Consider the following 19,905-nt stretch of genomic DNA (forward strand, 5'->3'; position numbering starts at 1 on the left):
TCTTTACAGTTTTTCTGATCGAGGCAGGGTAGATGCTTACGTAAGGAATTTGTGTATTAGTGAGAGAACGTACAATATCTGTGGAGCTCTGGAGGGTTTGTGGCCACGCTTGGGTGTTGGTGCTATGGGGAGGAAAATTTTTCTTTTTCCTCTACCCATTTTAGTTTCATTGGCCGGGACCCTGCAAATTAGACTGACAGAACGCAGCTTAACAGGAGGAAAGCAAGCAAGTTTATTAACGTGTGCATCGCACACATACACAGCACGTACATACTCAGTGATGAGTAACTCGGAGGGGTGGTTAGAACTTGGGATTATGTTGCATCTTAACAATAAATGTTCTTTAACAGTAAATCTGTAGACAAGGGACAAGACAAAGGAAAGAGACTTTGATCTTCTAGGGGTAGCAAATTGTGGGAAAGTAGATAGATGGGGGAGACTAGTGGGGAAGAAGGGTTGTTTCAGCAGGAGTTATTACGTAGATTTTCTGGTGCCACTCTGGGCTGATGAGCATCCAGTGTTATCTTTGGTGGTTCAGAAGCGCCTGCCTTCCTGGGAGGAGGAGGATGGAGAGTTTTCTTACGTCTGCTTTTTAAGAATTACCTACAGCTTAAGATAATCCTTATGCCAGCGTGGCACGTTTTGGGTGACATGCTCTGAACCTCCTTGCTTTGGAACTTAAAGTTTCATATATTAATGGAGTTGGAGTTTCATATATTAATGGAGTTGGAAGGTATGGAGAGAGATTCTGGAAAAGGAATTAACGAGGCAAGAAAGGGGAGCAGACAAGCTCCTTTTATTTCCTTGCCATTGTTCGTGGGAGCAGCCTTCAGTTTCCAGCAGATGTTACCTGCTTCTTTTAGAAAAGGCCCTGAAAGGGAAGGTGAACACCCAGGAATCCATCCGTCTCACGATCTTGCTTAGGAACGACTCCTGAAACACAGGCTGTCCTCCCCAGTCTCCACTTTAGAGCTGCGAGGTGATTTCACCTGTGACTCTTCCCTTTCCCCTCTGACCGTCACCTTCCTGAGACTGCTGGTTCTGTGGCCAGGGACACGGGCTCCTGGCTTGGCTTTGTAGAGAAACTGGACTGGTATCAGCTGGTTTCAGCTGACAGTGTACATTTTGGGTGGATTCAGAGTAATATAGAAGAGGTACCATGACTCTCTTAATGCACAGTTGTGTTACTTTCTGAGGATGGTATCCCATAGTATAGTGAGGTGTTAAAATGTATAAAACTCGCTGTCTCTAGAAGAATAGAATGTGTGTTTCAGAGTCTAGTGATCATCTTGGTTAATGGTTCTGGGTATTTGACACTCGCAGCCTTTTCTCCTGTGTGTCATCAGTGATACCCTTCACATTTTAGTGAACTAGTCAACATAAAGCAACCTTCACATGACTAAAATCTCAGTTCTCTTACCAAGAATTTACATGTAGCTTTTGCATAAAGAAATTGGATTAAAAATTAGTATTTAACAGCTAACATTCTGTAATTATTTCTTGTTCTAATAACAATGGAAGAAGACATAAATCTTTCAGGCTAAGCAGATAATTCTCTTTCTTTTCTACTACTTACTTCTTTCCCTGACTTGATTCTCTCAGTTGACGTCAGTGTTATGTACTGTGTGGGGGTTGGGGGGGGGGTGTAGAGATATAGCTCAATGACATAAAGAAAACTGATCAGAGTGCCAATATAAAAAGCCTAACTTTAAAGTACTGTAAAAATGTTAAACTTTATTCTGGTCTGCAATTGTACTTTTTTCAGTGAAATTTCAATTTTTTAAAAATTTTATTTTTTGGCTACGCTGCGTGACATGCAGGATCTTAGTTCCCTGATCAGGGATGGAACCCGTGCCCTCTGCAGTGGAAACTCGAAGTTCTAACCACTGGACCGCCAGGGAATTCCCAAAATTTAAATTTTCATTTGGAATGAGATATTCTAAGGGGCCTTCCCTTCTCAGAGTCAGTATTTCCATCAGCCGTTAATCACAGGAGTGTCTCTTTTGTTTCTTTTTAATTCCTCTTCTTACCCTTAGGAGCTTGGTGTTGGTGGCACGAGTCAGTGGAAGATCTGTGGCCTGGATCCTACATCCACGCTCGGCATCTACTTTGAAGTAGTCAACCAGGTGGGCTGGATTTCTTCATGAATGGTCATGTCTCAGTCTTGTGTTTTCTGATTTATTACAGACTGGTGGCCTCCAGTTTCTTTCTCCACAAACTGATGCTACTTTGGGCTTGTGTTTGACCTGATACCACCTGGCATCATCTTTTTTATTCCTTCTGGGGTTTGGTCAGAGTCAGACAGTGAATCGCTTTTGTCACTTTGTTGTTGAACTGATAAGGTCCTCAGAAGAGGAATGGCTTTTGCCAGCCATCATAATGTTGGTGAATTTTTAAGTGTGTCAATTTTCCCTAGTATTTTATTATTTAAAATTCAGACATACCGAAAGATGAGTAGAACTGTACAGTGAGTGCCCAAGTATCCACCACTTAGGTTCTGTAACTAACGCTTCACTGTGTTTGCTTTGTCACTTATCCAGCCACCCCCCAGTTCATTGTGTTTGGGTACATTTCGAAGCAAATTGCCTTCATCAGTGTCTGTCATCCCTAAAGCCCTCAGCATGTGTATCATTAACTCGCGTTCAGTGTTTATTTGCATATGGTTCTGTTTTTTTGAGGTAAAAACAGTGAAATGCCCTGAACTTAAGTGGACCACTCAGAATGCATCAAGAGCTTTGCGGTCACCGTCCTGTCGGTCGTCTTAGGACGAGTGCATGGGCTCTGTGACCGCTTGTGTGGGTCATGCGGTGACAGTAACAGGTGCTGGCCTCTCGCCCTGCAGCACAACGCCCCGATCCCGCAGGGGGGCCGCGGCGCCATCCAGTTCATCACGCACTATCAGCACTCCAGCACCCAGCGGCGCATCCGTGTGACCACCGTCGCCCGCAAGTGAGCAGCCCCGGCCTCCTCTCCGCTGGACCCCCGGCTCTTTGCTGTGGAGAGAGTCTACCATTTAGTAGTTTATCTGTGGGATTCCACTGAGGGAATGGTCCTCACCTGCCGTCACTGGCTCGTTGGGTCAGAGTAGGACGGGGAGGAGGAGGAAGCACTGCTGGCTTAGAAGGCTCTCATTTGCGTAGGAATAAGTTCATTAAAAATCATTTTTCATCATTTTATTTACAAAATAAGTGACCTATAAATATACCCTCCTTGTGAAAGATTCAAGCAGCACATGATTGTGTAAAGAATGGGTCTTTCCCGCTCTCCCCAGAGGTAAAATGCTATCACTGTACTGACGGGTAACTTCACAGTCCTGTTTCTGTGCAGTTATAGACCACATATGTGTATTATATACATGATGGCTTATATGCAGATATTCATAAGCTTTTCTCATGAATGTGTCAAGGACACCTTCCATGTCAGTGCATAAATGCCTCTACCTCATTCATTTTATTTTATTTTGAAAAAAATTTTTTTGAAAGTATAGTTGATTTACAATATTTTATTAGTTTTGAGTATATCCTATAGTGGTTCAAAATTTTTATAGATTATATTCCACTTAAAGTTATTATAAAATGTTGGCTCTATTCCCTGTGCTGTACAATATACCCTTGTAGCTTATTTACACAGTAGTTTTTACCTCTTATGCCCCTCTGTCCTCCTCCTCCCCACTGGTAACCACTAATTTGTTCTCTGTATTTGTGAGTCTGTTTCTCTTCTGTTATATTCATTTGCTTGTTTCATTTTTTTAGATCCACATATAAGTGATAACATAGAGTATTTAGTACTTGTCTTTTTCTGTCTGACTTACTTCACTAAGTATAATACCCTCCAGGTCCATTTGTGTTGTTGCAAATGGCAGAATTGCATTCTTTTTTTGTGGCAGAGTAATACTGCATTGTGTGTGTGTGTGTATAACAATACAGGAACAGATAGATGAAGAAGGTGCGTGCATGTGTATGTATACCCCCCTCCTTCGTCGATCCGTGCCTGTGTCTTACTGGAGAGCCTCTCCCGGGCCTCTCCCGCATGCACACGTGCACTCACTCTCGAATGGTCAGTTGGGCAGATGCACAGAGTCAGCTCAAGCACATCGAAGCAGCGTTTGACCAGGAGGCCTCTGCAGTCCTCATGGCGCGGCTGGGAGTGTTCCGAGCAGAGTCGGAGGAGGGCCCGGATGTGCTCCGGTGGCTGGACCGTCAGCTCATCCGCCTGGTAAGTTGGGGATGGTGGCACTGCGTTCAATCTTGGTCTCTGCTCTACTTTTGAGAAAAGAAAACTGTCATTTAAACTTACTATTTTATATAGTCAGTAAATAAAAAGTTTATCAGTGGCCTACCTCATGCCAAGCACCAGACTTCCTGAGAATGATGTAAAAGAAATGTCGAATATGCGTCTCCCCCAAGGGCTCACGTTATAGTTGGGAAGAAACGCCACACACAGGACATGTAGGTAGTGGTGCACATCTCAGTGTGTTGAGGGTTGACTAAGATGAGTCCCTGTGACTGCTGTAGTCCTATATTTTCCCTCCAGATCCTGGAGAGTTTTGGGAGGAGTAAGGGTCCACGACCCAGTGAGTATGAGAAATGCTTAATGTGTCATTCTGGGTCTAATCAGGAGAGAGAAGCCACACAGTAATTTAAACAGGGGAAGTGTTATATAAAGAATTAGTGTCACAAAAAGGGATTAGAATAATGAGGGTTTGGCTAGTAAGAGGTAAAGAGAGGTCTGAAGGATACAGGATAGCAGATCTGAGGGCCGCTGCTTCCAGGCTGAGGCAGAGCACCTGGGGAAGACCCTCATCCCCCCCCCCCCCCCCAGGTCTGATGAAGCCCCAGGTGGGGCAGGGCCAGGGCTCACTGGGCCTCTCAGAGCAGGAGTATTGCTCTGGCACCTGCTGGAGGGACTTGGTAGAAATTCACCCTCTGTGGTGCCAAGAAAAACTGCTCACCAAGAGGCGACTCAGCAGAGGTGTGTGGGGCTGGGGGGCTGCAGGCACCAGGGCTGAGTGAGCACATTGGAACCCTCGGCAGGGGAAAAATATTTAAGGGGCCCAGATCCATTTCACAGGCGGCGGAAAGGGTAAGTTTGGAGCCACGAAGCAATAAATCAGTAATTGAGATACCTTACAATCTTACCCTTTGGAAAGTCACAGCACGTGTCAGTGATCAAAGGTACTGAAAAGCCTAGTAGCGACACCTGTTTAACTTTGTGTAGCCCTGTGTGTGCCCTTGCTGTCCTACAGAATCGTCTCTCAGGGAATGTCAACATTGCAAACATAATTTGAAATTGAGCAGAGGGTTCAAGTGGTTGACGAAGGCTTCCTGTGGGAAGTGAGCCTTGAGTTAAGTCTTTTTAAAGAACGTAGAAGGCAAGGCTTACCAAGTGAGGGCCCAGCACCGACAAGCCTGTGTGGCGCAGCTGTGCATTCAGTGTATACTGGGAACCCTGGAGAGGCCGCTGTCACGTGTGACTAGTGTGTACGGTAAGGTAGTACACCAGCAGTGCAGGTGCAGGTCGCCTGTGCAGTGCCTTGAGCGTACAGTTAAGTCGCTGCCTGGGTGTTAGGGAGAGGGGAAAGGTTAAGTGTGGTTCTTAGGCAGGGGTGCTAGACCAGCATGATGCTGTGTTCACATTGCCTGTCCCCGTATAAGATAAATTGGAGGGTGGAAGGGCTGCTGTTAGGGAGACCAGTGGAGGATTTTGCCAGCTCCAGGGAGCTGAGACCAGGGTGGTGGTGGTACAGCTGGAGGGGAGAGAAGCTTTGGAATCAGGCTGTATGCTGAGAGGAGAATTCATCAAACTCGGTCAAACTGTATGTGGAATCAAAAATGAAAAAATCAGCGCCAACTCAAGTTGTAAGTGTGGGCAGCTGCAAGAATGATGGAGTGGTGGGAACCAGGAAAGGAGTGCAGCTGTGAGGTGGAGGGAGGGGAATCCCCTTTTTTAATGTACTGGTTTAATTTATTTTTAATGTAAACTTGTAAAAGCATGTCTAAGGAAAGCCACCCTGTAGTTAGGAGAAGTCCGGACAGGAGCTCAGGTCGGAGGTCAGCACTGCATCTGGGGGAGTGATTTGGGTGACTCTGGCCTGGCTGTCGTGTTGTTTGTAGCCGAGACAGGGAGAATGGGAGCAGAGGGCCAGGAGCTAACCTCAGAGGGATCCGCCACCGTCAGGAGGAGGTAGGGAGATGGGCCATTGGACGAGGCAAAGAAGGATCAGTCGGAGGGGTGACAGGATTTAGGTAAGTGCTGCTGCAGTGGCTGAAGGAGAGAAGTCAGGAGGTTCGGGGAGTCACATGGCTCATGGTGGTAGGGAGTTCGGGAAGGTGAGGTCTGTGTGAGGATGTGGTTGGAATAGGGTCGTTGCCAGAGGTGAACTTTCTTTAGATGGTGGGCAGTCTGATTTTCTGGTGACCAGAGCAGTGTGTGAAGTGAAGAGGAAATAAAGGCAGGAAGAGAAAATGTTCAGAGATATGCCTGTGAGAGGAGTAAGAAAATGGAGTTGTAGAGTGATAGAACCTTAGGCCTGTCTGTAACTGCTAGGATTTCAGGGTCCTGGAGGGTTTTCTTATGGAAGAGGCGCCTGAGAAGGCTCCTCCAACCTGTCGCTGTCGGAGCGGCCTTGGCCAGCATTGCCTGGGAGCTGGTTAGGACACAGGGCCTCCAGCCCCTTGCAGATCTGCACTGAACACCGCCTGGGTGTTGAGTCTGCCTGAGCGTGCTGAGCAGCACTGGGCTGGAACTCGGGCAGGCAGGTGTGGAAGTGAGAGTGGGGCGTGGCCCTCCTATGCCAGGGAGTTTTCAGGTGACACTCACTCTGTTGGGGTTTTTTCCTGTTTTCTCTCAACAGTGTCAGAAGTTTGGGCAGTATAACAAAGAAGACCCTGTGTCTTTTAGGTTATCAGATTCCTTCTCTCTCTATCCTCAGGTAAGTAATACGTGTTTTAAAAATAAAGAAAAACAAAGTGATGTAAATAAAACTTGCTGCTCTCTGGGTCAAGTGAAGACTTGGTATGTTTTGAGACTCCACCTATCAGTGATGAAGTTCAGGGCCGTATGGTGCCAGAGTCCCACAGAAGTTGCAGGTGACACACAGAGAGCAGCTGCACAGACTTTGGGGAGAAGGCACGACAGGATCGTTTCTGTGAGGCCGCGACACAATCTCTGATTTGTAGAAGTTCTGGGTGGGCAGCCACACGTGAGGATGAACACAGCAGAATGAGACCGCAGTTACTGTGGCAGGTGTTCGTGCTGTGTGTGTGTGTAGTGGCCGTGCTGCGTCTGCACAGTGAAGACCGCACGCGCGGGAGCAGGCGTGTGGAGAGCCGTTTGGAGCAGGGAGGGGGCGGGTGGCGCAAGAAGCCGCCGGCGGGGTCTGGGTGCTGCCTTTCTGAGCCTCCACCCTGGCCTGGAAGCGTGGCAGCTGTGGCCCAGCTCAGTTCGGGGGGCGAGGCTGGCTGCTTGTGTGTCTGCCAAGGGCCAGGCACCTGTTTGGCTCGGCAGCTGGGAGCCGGCTCGGCAGCTGGGAGCCAGCTCTGCAGCCGGGCGCGGGGTGTGCGGGTCGGGCTCCTCACAGAGGCAGCTTCCCCAGAGCTGGAGGCAAACTCGGCCTTTCCCTCCCCCTGCCCTCAAGGATGCCTTAATGAGGAAGAAGTAGGAAGAAGCAAACTCTCAACTTTAAGTGCACTTGTTAGGATTTTGGTACACAAACATGAATTACCTTTTTGAATACTCGATTTGGCACATGGACGCAGGTTTCAGTCATGAACTTGTACAGTTCGGACTCTTAGGGCTAAAGGGGGATTCAGAGGTCACCTCCCTGGATGCCCAGCCCAGGGTAGGGCTCTGTGGTCCCTGCCGTGTGCCTGTCTGTCCTGTGCCTGAGCAGTTGAGGCTGGACGGCACTGTGTAAAGCGGCCAGGCCAGGGTCAGGGCTGAACCGGGCTCCAGCGCTGGCTCTGCTGCTGCTGGTCTTGGATGAGGTCCTGAACCTCTTCAGGAGGACGGAGTTGGTCTGGGAAGGGGCTTGCAGTTTTTCTAAATCCATGGATTCCTTTTTTCAAGAGGAGCCTCTCAACAGCCAGCATGGAGAACAGACAGACGTGGTGGGGCTCCGGTTGTGTCTCCGGGTCCCCCTGCAGCACCTTCCACCCCACCCCTGGGCTCAAAGGATCTGTTAAGGCTCAGAGGGCAGTTTGAAAACCAGCATGTTTAGATGGAAGCATCTAGCACAGCGGTCCAGAGCAGACAGCCTGGAGCAGAGGCTGGCTCTGCCTCTCGGTCTCCTGGCCTGTGAACGAGGGGTGGTGAGAGAGCCTCCCTCACGGCTTGTCCAGAGCTCTGTGCCCTGCGCGTAGGATGCGTTGGATACAGCCGGGGTCAGTATTTAGGAACCTACGATTCTCTGTATTCAGCACCTTCTCAGGAAGCTTTGTACTTCTCAGGGCAGGTCGTTTTCATCTTCTGGCAACTCTTTACCGTGAGCTAACAGCTGCTGTCAGCTCTCTGCTCCTCGGGGGCTGGAAGGAACGCCCCTCTGTCTGCAATGGCTTCTCCTGTCCTCTTCCCTCTTGCACTCCTCACTCCCAGCACTCTGGCCTCTCCTGTGCTGTCACTGTGCCTGGCACCCCCGCCCCCGCCTCTGGCTTCTTCTCACACGTCTTTTAGGCCCCAGTGGCTTTGGGGAGGCTCCTGCTGCCCCTCCATGCCCACCCCATCATACCAGGGTGTGTCTGTGCTGGGACTCTGAGCGCACCTTCTCCCCACTGGGCTCTTCAGAGCAGACTGTCTGCTCTAAAAACTGGCCGGTGACTCCGGAAAGCAGTGCGTCTTTGCCTTGCCCCTTTCACGTGGACGCTTTGACACACCCAGGGGACCCCCTCTTTTTCTAAAAACAATGTTTATTTCTAATTGTAGTGAAAACCCCATAGCATAAAACAAACCATCTTAACCATTTTCAAGTGTGCAGCTTGGTAGTGTTAAGTATGACTGCTTGTTGAGCAGGGAATCGCGAGAACTTTCTCATCTCGTGCACCCGAACTCTGTACCGTTAAACAACAGCTCTCCTCTCCCTCCCCCCAGGCCCAGGGGCCGCCGTTGCACTCTGGCTCATTGAACCCAGAGGCCTTGCTCTGAAGGGCTGGGTTCTCCTGTTTCTGGGGCAGGGGCGGGGCAGGTCTGCTCTCTGGGTGTCTAGGAAGGCGACAGCTGTGTGCATTTGTCTTTTTCTTTGTCCATTCAGTTCATGTTCCATCTGAGAAGGTCTCCGTTTCTTCAAGTCTTCAACAACAGCCCCGACGAGTCGTCGTATTATCGACACCACTTTGCCCGACAGGACCTGACCCAGTCCCTCATCATGATCCAGCCCATCCTCTACTCCTATTCCTTCCACGGGCCCCCAGAGGTAAGGGCTGCTGTGTGAGTGAATTGCCGTGGTGATTCTCCCGCAGTTGGAATCACCTAATACAATGTTTTTACTAGCAAGTTTACTCTGAGAGCAAAACTGTAAAAAAGAAAACCTTTGAGTCTTTATATAATTTAACATTATTTCTAAGTATTAAAAAAATGTGCATAGGAAAAAGTCACAGGATGTGTAAAGTTAGAAAACAATCTAAATGTTCAGTAGTAGGAAAATTAAGCAGTCTAAGAAGTATTCACAAAGCTTACGTAGCATAAGAAAGTAAATCTTCATGTTAGATAAAAATAAAAATAGAAACTTTTCTAAATTATGATTTTTAAAAAGCCTGCAAGAATTAAAAACTGTAAGGAAATAAACCAAAATATCAATATTTGTTGTTCTTGAGTCGAAATTTTCAAATTTTCCTTAATGAGCATGTTTACCTTACTTTTATTATTGAAATAAAAATCATAAGATATATTTTGTAGTAAACTTTAAAATTTGTATTAAAGGATGTTCTTTTTCATGTAGGCATTAGAGTTCTCTCTTATCTACACAGTAGATTTGAGAGAAATGTGTCTCTGATGGGATATATTTCTTGCACAAAACCGAGAAAATTTGGAGTTATTTCTGGTTCCTAGAGCAAAAGATAATATTTATCTCGCTTCCCAGTTGATGAGGGATTATTTGGAGGCTCTTTCTTCTACAGAGTTGAAACCTAGGACTGCCCAGTCAGGGAGCAGAAAGTGGGAACATGGCACGAGGAGGAGGAGACCCTCGTGCTGGGTGTGGGGTTGGCGGGTGGCGCGTGGGCCCGGAGGGGAGACTCACACCGTCTGTGTCCCTTCTGCTTCAGCCTGTGCTCCTGGACAGCAGCAGCATTCTCGCTGACAGAATTTTGCTGATGGATACTTTCTTCCAAATTGTCATTTATCTTGGTGAGGTAAGATGACGTTAACTCTTTTTCTTACTATCATTTTTTTACTTTTTTTTATTAATTTAGGTTTTTGTGACATTTGAGAAAAGAATTTGAGCTTAGAAAACCCACAATTTATTATAATGAGTACAATGGCTTTTATGCTAGTGAATAAAATTTTTTTTCAGGCCCCTGAAAAAGGGGGGTATTTGTGTGTTTAATTTTAATATTATTTGCTGTAAGTAAATCTCAGGTGGTCCTTTTGTTTTTTTATCTTTTTAAATTTTTTATACAGTTTTTAAAGGTTGCTTTCTCATGTTGCCCAACACATTCTTGAGCCAATAGTTTGTGCCTCCCACTCCCCCACCTCTATACTGCGCCTCCACCCCCCGCACCACACTGGTAACCGCTGGTTGTTCTCTATATCTGTGTCTGTTTCTTTTATGTTGTATTCTCTAGTTGGTTGTATTTTTCAGATTCCACATATAAGTGATATCATACAGTATTTGTCTTTCTCTGATTTATTTCACTCAGCATAATGTCCTCCAAGTCCATCCATGTTGCTGCAAATGCCAAAATTTTGTTTTTTTTTTATGGCTGAGTGGTATTCCATTGTATATATTTATATGCCATGTTTTCTTTATCCATTCATTTGTTGATGGACACTTAGATTGCTTTCATATCTTGACAATTGTAAATAAATGCTGCTGTGAAAATTGGGGTGCATGTATCTTTTCAAATTAGTGTTTTTGGTTTTTTTCAGATATATACTCAGGAGTAGAATTACTGGGTCATATGGTAGTTCTATTTTTAGTTTTTTGAAAAACCTCCCTACTGTTTTTCAGGTGGTCCTTTTAAATCACTGTGATTTTATTGCTTTCTGAGTTGTCAGGCAAGATCAGTTTACTTTTCCTCAGTGAACTTTTTATACTCTTGCTGTCCTTTCAGAGTTATGTTGGAGTCACTAGTAAACACTGCCAAGTTTGGGACTAGAGTTTTTCTCTGAGTGAACCCAGTGCCGGGTCTGTGGATCCTAGGGTGGGTGTGGGTGGCGTCAGGGCAAGTGTGCGTTTCTTTCTCAAAGAGCTTCGTGCCTGAAAGAGAGGAATGGCTCCTCAGAAGAAAATCCTTTAACTGAACATTATAATCAAGGATATAGTTTTCATTTCTCTTGTACATTCTTTATCTTGAGTACGTTGCTTTGGCAACCAACTTGACTTCCTGGTGTCTGTACATTAGAAGTGATTTCAGGTGTCCTGAAAAGATATAACTTATATTTCAAAATTCCCTTAATGCCCTAGGAAGAATGGTTTTCTAATACTAATGGGCATTTTATAACTTTAACCTTTTTTCAGCGTATTAACAGCCACTCTGCTAGCCACTTGCCCACAGGTGCCAGGTCAGTCATCAGTAGTGGTCCTAGACCTACAGCTGGGTGACCGACCAGCTGCTGTCCCCACTGATTCCTTCAGGAGCTTCCTGTGTCTTCAGCTCATCCTTTATAGACATCTCTGACCATCCTGTTCCTTCTCACATGTATTGAGTACCTACTGTGTGCAAGTGATAGGTTCTAAAGATGAAGACAAATGACATGGCTCTTGCCCTTTAAAAGCTCTAAGTCTGCTAGTTGCGGGGGTTCTTATGAACTCCCAAGCGAGCTGATGGGCATTTCCTCCATGCCACCAGCCAGTCAGAAGTTAAGACCTGGGAAGCAGTGCTGGCACTGTGGAGGGGGCGAGAGCAGGCTGGTATCATAACAACAGTTCTGTTTTCAAAGCACATCCATCACTTGTTACATGCTCCTCCATTTTCTCTCTCCATTGTTTTCTTTTTCAGTACTCCCCTGAATAACATGTGAAAGCACTGTGTTTAGTTAGAAAGATATATTAGTCAGTGTGTATTTCTTCATTTCTGGTGTGATTAACATGTTTCCTAGAGCACTTGCTGATGGGAATGAACAAAGGAATGAGATACAGCGTTTAGTGGGGGAGACACTCTTTCCTTTCCACACTTTGGTGCTTTGCCTTCTGCTTGTTGCCTGATTAACACCCATGCTTTGATTCTTACAGTTTATCTCCACTGCAAGAGTATCCCAGTTTGACATAAGACTTTGTCACTGGAAATAAATTCCAGGTGGGGCATTAGAATGTTGGGGGCGTCACTGAGAAGGCTGTCATTACAGGGTCTCCACGGTAGTGTTTTTTCCTTTGTTTTGGTGTAGACCATAGCCCAGTGGCGGAAAGCGGGCTACCAGGACATGCCTGAGTACGAAAACTTCAAGCACCTTCTGCAGGCGCCCCTGGACGACGCTCAGGAGATCCTGCAGGCACGCTTCCCAATGCCGCGGTACATCAACACGGAGCACGGAGGCAGCCAGGTGAGCGGGCCCAGCCTGGCCCTGATGCTCTTTTGTCTTTATGATGCAGTCTTATGGCTATAAATCCAAGCCCCTGGCTAGTATTTTATGTGGTGACATCCATCGACATACAGGTCAGCTTCCAAATATGACTTCGTTTTAAATAAGTGGTCAAAATATGTTGGTGTAAAGCAGAGGATTGCCAGAACAAAATATACTTCATGTCATGTTTCAGGAGCCCTAACAAATGGACAGTCTTTGGGCTTAAACTAGAGAAATGGGTTCCTACGTGGTAAAAAATTCCTAATTTAACAAAAAAATGGAAAAACCTTTTTTCCTATTCCCTTAATATTAATGCCACTTTTAATCTTTAAATCTACTTTTTTTTTTTTTTTTAAAGGCTCGATTCCTTTTGTCCAAAGTGAATCCATCTCAGACACACAATAACCTGTATGCTTGGGGACAGGTGAGTAACTGTCAGGTATTTGAGGAGGAGGCCAGGCTACTTTTTTACAAACTTATTTTTAAATTCTACAAATTGGGGAATTCTTTGGCGGTCCAGTGGTTAGGACTCTGTGCTCTCACTGCCAGGACCCAGGTTTAATCCCTGGTCGGGAAACTAAGATCCAGCAAGCCAGGAGGTGTGGCCAAAAATAAAGAAAAACTAAATAAAAATAAATTCTACAAATTGAATGCCTTTTGGTCCAGAGACAGAGTAACTTGGTTATTTTGCTGGGGAAGAGAACTGAATAATACAGTAATCCCCCTTATCCACAGTTTTACTTTATAAGGTTTCAGTTACCTGAGGTCAGCTGTGGTCAGAAAATTCCAGAAATAATTCATAAGTTTTGACTTACACACCATTCTGTGTAGCCTGATGAAATCTTGCACCTTCCTGCTCTGTGCCATCTGGGGAGTGCGTTATCTTTGTCCAGTGTCTCCATGCTGTACATCCCACCTGCCCATCAGTACCTGTTTAGGAAAACTGTAGTATGTGCAGAGTTCCATCCTACCTGTGGTTTTAGGCAGCCACTGGGGTCTTGGAAGCTGTCCACCATGGGTAAGGGGGGACTAGAGACTTCTGTGTAGGTTGGGGGGTGGGGACATGCCATGTGGATCCCCTTCTGCAGTGCACGGCAGAGTCTGACAGGTTCAGGCCAGAGGACAGAACACTGAACTGTGGCCTACATGTGCTCCCCTTGGAGACACATCGGCATCGCCCCAAGCCTACCCTCCTCCCCAGTCTCCCCCAGGAGTGCAGGGCAGACGCTTGGACTCCTGCTCACCGTTCCTTCTGCCGCCTCTTCACTTTTCAGCTCTGCCTTCCTTCTTTATCTAATTATTCCCAAAAGACTCCCTCAAATGAGTCTTTTCTTTCATTCTGTTTTCTTATAACACCTTTTGGGAAGTAATTGTAAATTTATATGCATTTGTAAGAAATAATTCAGTGAGATCCTCTATACCCTTTACCCAGATCCCCCCAGTGGTAACATCCTGCAAAACCGTAATACAGTATGATATCATGTTACCCTTTTATAGTTGCACTCACATCCCTCCTGCATTCACCCCTTCCTTAACACCTGGCAACTGATCTCCTGTTTTCCATTTTTGTAATTTCCTCATAAAAAAGGTTATGTACACAGGGAACTGTATTCAATATCTTATAATAAACCATAATGGAAAAGATTATGAAAAAGAATATATGTATGTATATGTGTATGTATAGCTGAATTACTTTGCTGTACACCAGAAATTTAACAAAACATTGTAAATCAGCTATACTTCAGATTTTTTTTTTAAAAAAGGTTACTTATGTGAAACCACATGCTTCATAACCTTTTGGGATTGGCTTTTTTCCCTCAGCATACTTATCTAGAGATTCATCTAGTTTGTTGAATGTATAAATTATTTGTTCCTTTTTATTTGCTGAGTAGTATTCTGTGGTATAGACATACTGCATTTTATTTAATTATTTTCACCCACTGAAGGACAGCTGGGTTGTTTACAGTTTCTGGCCATTAGGAGTAAAGCTGCTGTAAACATTCTTATGAACTTTTTTTCTTTCTTTTGGCCATGCTGCGTGGCTTGTGGGATCTTAGTTCCCCAGCAAGGGATTGAACCCAGGCCCTCAGCAGTGAGAGTGCTGAATCCTAGCTACTGGACCACCAGGGAATTCCTTGAATATTTATTAAATCTGTTTTTATTTCTTTCATCAGTGTTGTGTATATTTTTACTTTTTTTTTTTTTTTGAGTAATTGTGAATGGTACTGTATTTTTGATTTCAGTGTCCAGTTGTTCGTTCCTAGTACAGATCTTCCTCAACTTACGATGGGATTACATTCCAATAAATCCATCATAAGTTGAAAATGCATTTAATACACCTAACCTACCGAATATCATAGCTTAGCCTGGCCTACCTTAAATATGCTCAGAACACTTATATTAGCCTAACGCAAAGTATATTTTGTAATAAAGTGTTGAATATCTCATGTAACTTATTGGATACTGTACTGAAGTGAAAAACAGAATGGTTGTGAGTGTCTTGGTTGTTCACCCACGTGATCAGTGTGGCCGGAAGCCACCCAGCATCATGGGAGAGGCTCGTACTGCATGTTGGTAGCCTAGGAAAAGATCCAGATTCAAAATCTGGTGTATGGTTTCTACTGAATGAGTACTGCTGTCATATCATCATAGAGTCAAAAAATCATAAGTCAGCAGCCACCTGTATATATAAATTATTTTTGTATACTTGTGTCCTGTGACCTTCCTGAGTCACTTATTACTTTTAGGAGTCTCTTGGTAGATTCCTTGGGATTTTTTACATAGACAATCAGGTCTTCTCCATTAGGGACAGTTTATTTCTTCCTTTCCAATCTGAATATCTGTTATTTCCTTTTCTTGTCCTGTCGTCTACGTGAAGTGTCACTTATTTCTGTTCTAATCTTTATTTTCTTCCTTCTGCTTGCTTTAGGTTTACTTCTTTCATTTTCTGGGTTCTTCAGGTAGCAGCTTAGATTATTGATTTGAGACCTTTCTCTTCTTCAGTGTATGCATTTGGTGCTATTAATTCCCTTTGCAGCACTGCTTTTGCTGTGTCCCACATGTTTTGATTATGTTGTATTTTCATTTTCATTCAACTTGATATATTTTTTCAAAATTTCCCTCGCGGGTTCTTCTTTGACTCTTGGGTTATTTAGAAGTGTTGCTTAGTTTCTGGAGATTTTCTTGTTGTCTTCAATTATTGATTTCTATTTTGATTCCATTGTGGTTAGAGAATGTATTATTTCAATTTTTAAAATTTGTTGAAGCTTGTTTTATGGCCCAGGATGTGATCTGTCTTGGCATATGTTTCATGGTCACTTGATTGTTCTATAAATGTCAATTAGGTCCTGTTAGATGATGGTGGTGTTCAGTTGTTATATATCCCTGCTGATTATCTGTGTAGTTCTATCAGTTTTTGAGAGAGGATATTGAGCTTTCCAACTCTTAATGGTGAGTTTGTTTCTCTTTTGCATTCTGTCAGTTTTTTGTCCACATATTTTTCAGCTCTGTTGTTTGTTGCATACACACTTAGGATTGCTCTGTCTTCTTGGTGGGTTGACCCTTTTATCATCATATAATGTCACCTCTATCTCTGGTAATTTTCTTTGTACCACTGTCTACTTTATCTGGCATTGACAAAGCTCACACTTATCTTTCCTTTATTCTTTTTATTATGCAAAAAAATTAATGTTTGCATGATATACCACTTTCTATCCTTTAACTTTCAACCTGCTTCCATTTAATCTATTTTGCTAAACTCTTATAATAAATTTGTGTATTTGGACCATTTATACTTAATGTAATTATTGATACGTTAGGGCTTAAGTCTTCCATTTTATTTATTTTCTTTGTTTTCTTTGCTTTTCATTTCTCTGTTTTCTTTTTCCTTCCTTCCTGGGGGTTACTTGAACATTTCTTGTAATTCCATTTTAAGTTGTTCATAGTGTTTTTTGAGTATATCTCTTTCTGTAGCATTTTTTTAGCAGTTACTCCTGGTTGCTCTAGATGTTAGAGCATTACATTACATTATGAATACATAGTTTATCACAATCTACTGTGTTATCTTTTTTACCAGTTCAAGTGAAGTATAGAAAACTTAATCCCCACTTCCTCTTTTTACCCCCTCCCACTTATAATTGTGTTAAATGTTTCCTCTACATGCATCAGACAGTTACAATTTTTCTTCAACCATCAAAGGTAATTTATAACTCTAAGAGAAGATGAAAAACCTATTGTTATCTGTAGTTTTGCTTACTATGTTTATGTTCTTTATTCCTTCTTATAGCTCCATAGTTCCTTCTTTTATAATTTCCTTTCTGTTTAGAAATCTTTCTTTAGCAATTCTTTTAGGGGTAAGTCTGCTGGTGATAGACTCTTAGTTTTACTTCATTCGAGAATGTTTTGATTTCCTTTTCAGTCCTGAGTGATATTTTCTCTGGATATAGGATTCTGGTGACAGTCCTTTTTCTTAGGAAGTTGAAAAATATTGATAAGATGTAATTTTTCTCTGGCTGCTCTCAAAATTTTTTCTTTGTTGCTGGTTTTCAAAAGTTTAAATAATATGTGTTTTGTGTGAATTTCTCTGGATTTATCCTATTTGCTCAACTTCTTAATTCTGTATCTTTATGTCTTTTGCCAGAGTTGGATAGTTTTCAGTCTTTATTTCCTAGAATACTTTTTCAGTTTGCCTTGCTTATCTTTCCCTTTGAGACCCCACTGACACAAATGTTAAGTCTTTTGTAGTTCCACAGCTCAGTTGGTAATTTCTATTATTTTATCTTACAGTTTACTGACTTTTTCTATTCCCTTTCTGTTATTGAGTTCATACACTGAACTTTTATATGTTATTGTATTTTTTAGTTATAATATATTCATTTGGTTTTTCTTTATGTCATATTTCTTTTCTGAGCCTTTATGTTTTCATTTGTTTCAAATGGTTCCTAATTGCTCATTAAAGCATTTTTATCATGGTCGCTTTAGTCTTTGTCAGGTAATTCTAACACTGTCGTCACTTCAGTGTTAACACTTGTCTTTTTTTTTTTTTTCCCCGTTCATTTTGAGATCTTGACTCATGATATAACAAGTGATTTTTGACTGAGACGTGGACATTTTCGTATTTGTTATGAGACTGGATCTATTTAAACCTATTTTAGCTGGCTTTTTGTCACACTGCTCTGTCAGGAAAGAGGCAGTACATTGTTTCACTTCTGCCAGGGGAGACGGGTTCAGGTTTTCCATTGGCCTCTATTGACACCTGAGGTGGAGGGCGATTTCTTGTTACTGTGGGTGGGATGGGCATTCCAGCTTCCCACCTGGTTCTCACTGATTCTGCTGTGAGGTGGTCTTGTAACTGATGGGTTATGGTGAAAGGGCTTTCCCTGCACTTGGCCTCCTCTGATACCACCCCAGTGGGTGGGGCGGATACATCTTATTACTACCAGTCCAGGTTCCCTGTATGGTCTCTGCTGACACCATGGGTGGGGGGAGCCTTCTTACTGGCCATCAGGGATGAAGATTCTGGCTGCATACTCGGCCTTTTCCAACACCACCCTGGTGGGATTGTTGGGTCCCTCGGTACTGCTATGCGGGCATGCAAGTCTGTGCTACCCGTTCAGCCTTTTCTGTCTTGCTAGGCTGCCCTGGTCTTTTGCTAGAGAAAGTGAGCTTCTTTTGTTGTAGTTTTTGTCTGTGCTCAATAACCTGTTGCCAGTTTTTTCTGCTGCAAGCCTGGTGTGTGTGCATGAGGCAAAAAGAAAACCCCAGGAACTCACCGCTGTGTTGTTCCCTGCGTCCAGGGTCACTAGTTAGTCTGCTGTCTTTTCTCCACCTTTCAAAGTCTTCTTATGTTTGTTTTATATAAAATGCCTAGGGGTTTTAGTTGTACTTAGTTGAAGGAATGAGGAAAAGTACATCTACTCTTTCTTCCCAGAGAATCCTTTTATAAAACTTTAATCATGCTTATATTTTTCTAATTATAGCAGTAGTACAGTTTCATTTTTAGAAGACTTGTACATGTAAAAAAAATATTAAGAAAGTTTAATAGAAAGTTACATAGAATGCCACTAGCTAGACTTAAGTACTTCTAGCTTTATTCTAGTTAATATAAAAGGTATATACCATGTATATCTGTGTGTGTGTGTACGCGCGTGTGTGTGCATGCATATTTTTTTTTAAATAAGTTGGAATCTTATTAGAAATCGAGGTTTCTATTCAGTTTTTTTCCCTTAACGTTAATTAAGTCATAAGCATTTCTTGATAGTGCAAAGAGCCATCTATTTAGTGGACACTGATTCAGTCATTGTGAATACATTGTTATCAAGCTTCTGTTGTAAGCAGATCATTTAAGAGCGTCAGGCTAGGTGCTGGCGGGGTGGTGGGGAAGATGAGAGATGAGGTGTGTGGGCCCCTAGGAGTTCATGCCTGGTGGGAGCCAGACTCTGGATGAGTTGTCAGAACTACACAGAGGTAAAGTAGAAGGGCGTATGCTCCAGACTGTCGGTAGTGGCAGGAATGGTCTGATCTGAGTGGAGAAAATTATGCTTCAGTTGAAAAAATTAGTTAGCTAGGCAGAGGATGGGGTCGGCGTCAGGAACATCCTTGACAGAGGGATAGCACTTGCTAATTTTCTGAGGGGGAAACATCCTTAATAACTCTTGAAGGTACCTGCCAGTAAACCTTTTTCATTAAATTTCAGGAAACGGGAGCGCCCATCCTGACTGATGACGTCAGCCTGCAGGTGTTCATGGACCATTTGAAGAAACTGGCTGTGTCCAGTGCCTGCTGAGCTTAGGACATGAGCAGGAAATGGAAGAGAACACTGTCACGTTGTGCTCACAATTGTTTATAAAGGTTTAACATTCCTTTTACTTTTCTGATGGATTTTAATAAATAATCAAAGGAAGTGTTATGTAACTCTTTAGATTTTAATTTATTTGTATTCCTTATCTGTGTCCTTTTCTTACACCATAACATTATAAGGTCCTAAACATTTTGGTACCGGTAGATGTTTATATGCTTTTTGTATCCTAACTTTGAGAGTCTGTATAAAATCAGAGTTAATGTATTTTGACAGCTTGCTTACAAGAAAATCATAATGATCAGAAAGGAAATAAATCTGGATGAAGAAGCACTGGTTAAAATAATGCTAATGCAGATTTGATTTCTGAGGTCTCCGTGTAAGTGTGTGTGTGA

The 19,905-nt window shown here is 43.4% G+C and overlaps 1 protein-coding gene across 3 annotated transcripts in view; it reads left to right on the plus strand.

Moving 5' to 3' along the window:
- Positions 1-19,611, plus strand: part of SEC23B (SEC23 homolog B, COPII coat complex component) — a 35,942-nt gene extending 16,331 nt beyond the window's left edge. For all 3 annotated transcript variants that reach the window (XM_057702957.1, XM_057702953.1, XM_057702954.1), the window contains exons 12-20: positions 2,037-2,126; positions 2,843-2,949; positions 4,062-4,215; positions 6,854-6,931; positions 9,245-9,406; positions 10,257-10,343; positions 12,538-12,693; positions 13,073-13,138; positions 19,409-19,611. In XM_057702957.1, the coding sequence (XP_057558940.1) occupies positions 2,037-2,126; positions 2,843-2,949; positions 4,062-4,215; positions 6,854-6,931; positions 9,245-9,406; positions 10,257-10,343; positions 12,538-12,693; positions 13,073-13,138; positions 19,409-19,498 (990 nt within the window). In that variant the 3' untranslated portion in view covers positions 19,499-19,611. The remainder of the gene's footprint in view (positions 1-2,036; positions 2,127-2,842; positions 2,950-4,061; positions 4,216-6,853; positions 6,932-9,244; positions 9,407-10,256; positions 10,344-12,537; positions 12,694-13,072; positions 13,139-19,408) is intronic.
- Positions 19,612-19,905: the final 294 nt, after the last annotated feature.

The sequence above is a fragment of the Hippopotamus amphibius genome, chromosome 12 (genome assembly GCF_030028045.1).
Source record: "Hippopotamus amphibius kiboko isolate mHipAmp2 chromosome 12, mHipAmp2.hap2, whole genome shotgun sequence".
In the NCBI taxonomy this organism is placed as follows: Eukaryota; Metazoa; Chordata; class Mammalia; order Artiodactyla; family Hippopotamidae; genus Hippopotamus; species Hippopotamus amphibius.